Below are 6000 nucleotides of genomic sequence, written 5' to 3'. Positions count from 1 at the left end.
GGACCAGAGCAGAGGAATAACCCCTGTCCTGGGCCCACCAGAGATCATTCACCAGGGCGACCAATGCCGTTTCCGTGCTGTGTCCGTGCCTGAAGCCCGATTGGTAGGGGTCTAGATAGGGTAACATGGATGTTAAGTGAATCTGGTTCCCCGATTGATTTTGTTTGTCAGAAGGTCGTAAAAGGGGATCTCATGTGACCCCAGGACACTGCAACTATCATTAACCTGCCAGTTGTCAAGTATCTGAATGTATGGTAAACCACATGATCATAGGGGAATGCTGCAACAATCATAAGTGTGAACAATGAATATATGTCACTTTTTTTCAGTGACGTTGTAACTTTGGTTACTAAGCGAACCTTGGTAAATTGAGGGCTACCTGTACAGACTCAATCTTAAATTCCAAGCTCGCAAAAGATCAACCCTGAGTACCTTTCAGGGTAGAGGATTTTCAAGGTAATCCAGGAGCTCCTCAGGCCTGACAACCTGTCTGCTACCATTCTCGGCAGAGGATGAGTGGGGGGAGGAGTACTCGAAGGGGTGCACCGAAGCCCCCTCTCAAGCAGAGTTCGACCACTGGATGAATCCATAGAATAGAATAGAATAGAATAGAATAGAATAGAATAGAATAGAATAGAATAGAATAGAATAGAATAGAATAGAATAGAATAGAATAGAACAGAACAGAACAGAACAGAACAGAACAGAACAGAACAGAATAGAATTCTTTATTGGCTAAGTGTGACTGGACACACAAGGAATTTGTTTTTGGTGCATATGCTCTCAGTGTACATAAAAGAAAAGATATGTTCATCAAGAATCATAAGGTACAACACTTAATGATAGTCATAGGGTACAAATAAGCAATCAGGAAACAATATAAATCGTAAGGATACTAGCAACAAAATTAGTCATACAGTCATAACTGGAAGGAGATGGGTGGTGGGAACGATGAGATGATTAATAGTAATGCAGTCTTAGTAAATTATTTGCTAGTGTTGAGGGAATTATTTGTTTAGCAGAGTGATGGCGTTAGGGAAAAAACTGTCCTTGTGTCTAGTTGTCTTGGTGTGCAGTGCTCTATAGCATCGTTTTGAGGGTAGGAGTTGGAACAGTTTATGTCCAGGATGTGAGGGGTTTGTAAATATTTTCACAGCCCTCTTTTTGACTCGTGCAACATACAGGTCCTCAATGGAAGGCAGGTTGGTAGTAATTGTTTTTTCTGCAGTTCTAATTATCCTCAGAAGTCTGTGTCTGTCTTGTTGGGTTGCAGAACCAAATCAGACAGTTATGGAGGTGCACATGACAGACTCAATACTTCCTCAGCTCCTTGAACAGTTTTGAGTTTCCTGAGAAACAAAGAAAGAACATTCTTCGTTGTCCTTCGCCTGGGAATGACTGGCTTTTGCACCTCTTTCCGGATCTTGTCGAGATCCGCTACTGCCTGGGGACTGGGTAGGTTTCTGCTGATCTCCCTCAACCTAAATCGATCCAGCCAGCTGCCAGCACTCAAAATAAACCAAACCAACCCAACTCCACCCCCCCACACCATCAATACTCTTAGGCCCCACCTCCCAATGAAGCCCAGCCCAGCGCAGCTGACGTCATCCGCGACGCCTCCGGAGATCTCCACAGCAACGGGACGCCTTCTGTATCACGCGCGGCTGCGGGCGGGGAGTGGTAGGAGGAGGAGGAGTGTGGGCGGGGTCGTCTGAGGGACGCCCTCCAATCCAATCCGCGGCGGACAAATTAGCGGCAGTGGGACCCGCCGGGCGCCTCTCTCCTTCTCGTTTTCTCCGCGACGTGGAGCCCCCCGCGCGCGCGTCAATTAGCTCCTCCCCTTTGGTGGGCGGGGGAAGTGGCGAAAGCTTGTCCTGGTTCCCCCGGGGCTTCAATGCGCCTGCGTCACCCGTCTCTTGTTTTCCGCCGGTCTGGAAGCAGCAACAGCAGCAGGAGGAGGAGGAGGAGGATCGTTTGCAACGTCAGCGAGCCCCGCGGAGACCCCCCCCAAAAAAATAGGGTGCGCGGACGGAGGGATGTGCGAACCTAGCAAACACGACTTGGTGACGGTTTTCAGGCGGCTCCGCGCCGTCGCCACGAACAAGGTAGGCAGAGGAAGCGGAGCGTCAGGCTTCCGAGTGACACGTTGCAAGGCGGCGAGAGGCGGAGCGAGGGCGGGTGTGTGTGTGTGTGTGTGTGTGTGGTGGTGATGGGGGGGGGCGGGAAGCCCAGCGTGTTTATCGTGGGGGGTGGCGGTTGAGGGGGGGAGAAGGGGGAGACCCCCCAAGAAACCTGAAGGTGGGGAGATTGCTGAGAAACATCCCTGAAGAAGGCAGTTTGTTCCCAAGAGGGATTGCCTGGATGGGTCCAGTCACCCATTTTACAGGATTTACTGCTTTACTGGAGGGGGAAAAAAGTTTATAAATAGAGTTAATATTTGGATGGGGCTGTAGGAAATCATAAGACTTGGAAATCGGAAAGAAAAAAACCCCACCATCTGGGAAGGCATTTTGGGCTAACCCATTTCTCTAGCACCATCCTTTGCTGACAACCTGCCTTCCATTGAGGACCTGGATACTGCAGGAGTCAAAAAGAGGGCTGTGAAAATATCTACAGACCCCTCGCATCCTGGACATAAACTGTTTCAACTCCTACCCTCAAAATGACGCTATAGAGCACTGCACACCAAGACAACTAGACACAAGGACGGTTTTTTCCCCAGAATGCCATCACTCTGCTAAACAACTAATTCCCTCAGCTGTCAAACTATTTACTAAGTCTGCATTACTATTAGTCTTCTCATCGTTGGTATCACCCATCTCTTCCCACTTATGACTGTAACCTCTCTGCTTGTATCTTTACAATTTATATTGTTTTATATGTTTCCTGTTATGATTTGATTGCTTATTAGTAACCTATGACTATCACTAAGTTGTATCTTATGATTCTTGATGAATGTATTTTATTTTATTTTTCTTTATGTACACTGAATGCACCAAAAACAAATTCCTTGTGTATCCAATCACGCTTGGCCAATAAAGAATTCCTGTTCTATTCTATTCTATTCTATTCTATTCTATTCTATTCTATTCTATTCTATTCCATTCTATTCCATTCTATTCCATTCCATTCCATTCCATCCCATCCCATCCCATCCCATCCCATCCCATCCCATCCCATCCCATCCCATCTTCTATTCTGTTCTGTTCTGTTCTGTTCTGTTCTATTGCTAAAGGTACAGGTTTGGGCATTAAACTTGGGAGAGGCAAGGTCAAGTTCCCCGTTCAGGTAGAAGACTTTAAAGCCAGTCTCTGCACTTTGCAGGGTGGTGGTATGAAGATATTGGTGTCATCCCCTCATGTCCTTCAATAGAAAAGCACATTGTGTAATAATAATAATGCTGAGACTTGGATTCATGCCTGTTATTTCAGCTGCATCTAAAGGGAAATTTTACTCAGCTATGTGAAGAAAATATTTCAATAAAATCACAGTAGCAAAGTGGCCCAAGTCAGCCAGCTTCTGCATGAGAGTGGATTCGAACCTGGATCTCTACTTCTAGAAGAAGACTCGACTATTGTGTCACAGTGGCTTTCCCGTAATTACTAAATCTTAGGCACTTTCCAGAATAGGTTTACACACCTTCATTATTGGAATAAAAAAAAGCAAAACCCCAGAGACTTCCTGGCATAGATGTCTTATTTTATCACTCAGAAGTGTTGCACCTAAACTCCAATCCTATTAATTCCTGGCCCCACTGTATATTGTGGGATGCTGCCATCATTTGCCAGTCTCACATTCTAGCCAGTTTTCATTTGTAAGCAATGTAATTGTATACTCATGAGAACATGCTGTTTTTTCTGTTCTTTCCCTGGCTTGAAGATATAATAATGTTAATCCAAGACAAAAATATTTTAATGATTTTTGTTGGTGGTGGTACTATGGGAGAATACTTTATAGAATATTTAAATCTTTACTAGCCATATCATTTAAAAATAACATTAATGTTCACTTCCTCTGTGTTGGAATCCCAAGTTCAAAGTTCCCTTTGTCGATTCCAGTAGCATATGTTTACATCACTGTGTGGAATGCAGTCTTTAATTTTAACCTAGAAATTGATGAGTTGACTGAAAATGGCTTTTCAGTGGATGTGTGTCAAAACAATTGTTTTTGCAATGCAAGCTTCAGTGCCAATTTATCTTCAGGTATTTCTGTTTGCTTCTGAATATTTAGACAGAAATTATTTTTATTAGATTATTAAAGTAGCAAATAATTATATCCCCTTGTATTCTATGAAGATCATTTTGAAGCCGCACGCTCATTTTGAGAGTGTTTTAGAATTTTTTCCAATAATTAAGCAAGGAACTTAATGGTGTATATGAATCAAGTTCACAAAAATATAATGCCATCGTTAAGATGAAGAAATAAAGGGCAGCAGCGAGCAGAGCAAACCAATTTATTTAGTTGAATGAGTTCTTAATTAAGCATTGAACAGAATTTTAATGCAATTGTTTGTGTCCATAATATGGATACATTAGATTCTGAGATCAAGGTTATTTTATGCAAGTTGGTTTGGGAACAAGGTATGGGGACTTCAGTAAAAGGGAATATTTGGGATTCGTATGTTCATTGTTGTTCTCAAAGAAATGTCAGCAAGTTGTCTTGAAGACTGGTGAAGTGTGCAGGATGAAACCAAAAGCCTCTGAGTTTTTTTGTCTTTAAGTTCACAGTGATCAATCAGCGGCCTATGAAGAGCTGAGAAATAGGAAAACATGCTTATTTTATGGGAGATACTTTGATTAGGCTCTTTAAATAGTATCTTATATAAAAGTAGTACCTTCTTAAAATTAAATGCAGTTCCTAGTGTAGGAACTAAATTGTAGCCCAAATGCAGCCCAAATAATTTTGGATATACATCAAGTCGGTTAAACTTTCTTATCCTTGATTTTATTTGGACTACCATTCTAGAAATTGAATGAATGAATGCAAATGAATAAATAACTAACTTTCAGTTGGACCTAAATTCCATTTGTTTGATTTGAATTCTTAAAAGTAACATTTCCCTAATGTTGTACCTAAGAAGCAGCTAAATTGATGAGTGATATTTGCATTCTGTGTGCATTTTGCAGATCATTCTTATTTAGGAGACAAAAGTATGCTGTGTAATAACAATTAAATTGTGGTTGTTTTCTAGTTATGTTTTGACTGTGGAGCAAAAAATCCAAGCTGGGCAAGCATAACATATGGAGTTTTCCTCTGTATTGACTGCTCTGGGACTCATCGCTCACTTGGAGTTCACTTGAGTTTCATTCGGTAAGCAATTCATCTAGCAATGCATGCGGTTCATTCTTGGGGGATATTTTCCTGAGTATATCTACATATATTTTTCCTCATCTTGTAGAAGAGATGCTTCTTGGTTTGAAACTGTCTGTCGTTCCTGTTAGCTATCTTTATTGTGCACCGATACAAAATAAATATAAATAGTCTGGCATGTCTTTCATGAAAGTACATCTTATATGAATTTCAAAATACAGAGTATCAGATGAGAATTTCATTTTCAAGTTAAACTTTAGTTTAATATTTAAACTGATTTTGGTCACTCTGACATATATGCTCTCATAACTTTTGTTTGTTCTTAAAATGTTTGCATGATTTGTTAGCTGTACTGGTATCTAATATCAATTGCAGCTCTTCTATTATGTTTTAGGGCTTTATGCCTTACCTCCTTTGAATTGTAAACTGCAGTTCTCTTCATAAATTGAAATATCTTCAGCTTTACTGTGAATATTGTTCTGCAGATCTGATAAAGAACAATCCTATAATTGTTTCCAACTAAAATGGGTGAAGCTTATGTATCAAATATAGCAGTAGCTTTCCCAAGATCTGCTGTTTTTGTTTGATAATCCAACTCCTGTAAAATCGAATACTCACATACTCACATACTCATTGGGCGATTGTTCTGCAATTGACAATTTAGCTTTTAAAATATTTTCAGTAACTCAT

At 41.2% G+C, this 6000-nt stretch overlaps 1 protein-coding gene across 4 annotated transcripts in view; it reads left to right on the top strand.

Moving 5' to 3' along the window:
- The first annotated feature begins 1668 nt into the window (after positions 1-1668).
- Positions 1669-6000, top strand: part of ARFGAP3 (ARF GTPase activating protein 3) — a 37524-nt gene continuing 33192 nt past the window's right edge. For 2 of the 4 annotated variants that reach the window (XM_034442047.3, XM_034442046.3), the window contains exons 1-2: positions 1669-2105; positions 5192-5310. In XM_034442047.3, the coding sequence (XP_034297938.2) occupies positions 2037-2105; positions 5192-5310 (188 nt within the window). In that variant the 5' untranslated portion in view covers positions 1669-2036. The remainder of the gene's footprint in view (positions 2106-5191; positions 5311-6000) is intronic. The other 2 variants (XM_034442050.3, XM_034442049.3) reach the window with 1 other exon arrangement.

The sequence above is a fragment of the Pantherophis guttatus genome, chromosome 7 (assembly GCF_059756535.1).
Source record: "Pantherophis guttatus breed Tessera chromosome 7, ASM5975653v1, whole genome shotgun sequence".
Classification (NCBI taxonomy): Eukaryota; Metazoa; Chordata; class Lepidosauria; order Squamata; family Colubridae; genus Pantherophis; species Pantherophis guttatus.
This window is presented reverse-complemented; position numbering and strand designations above follow the sequence as displayed.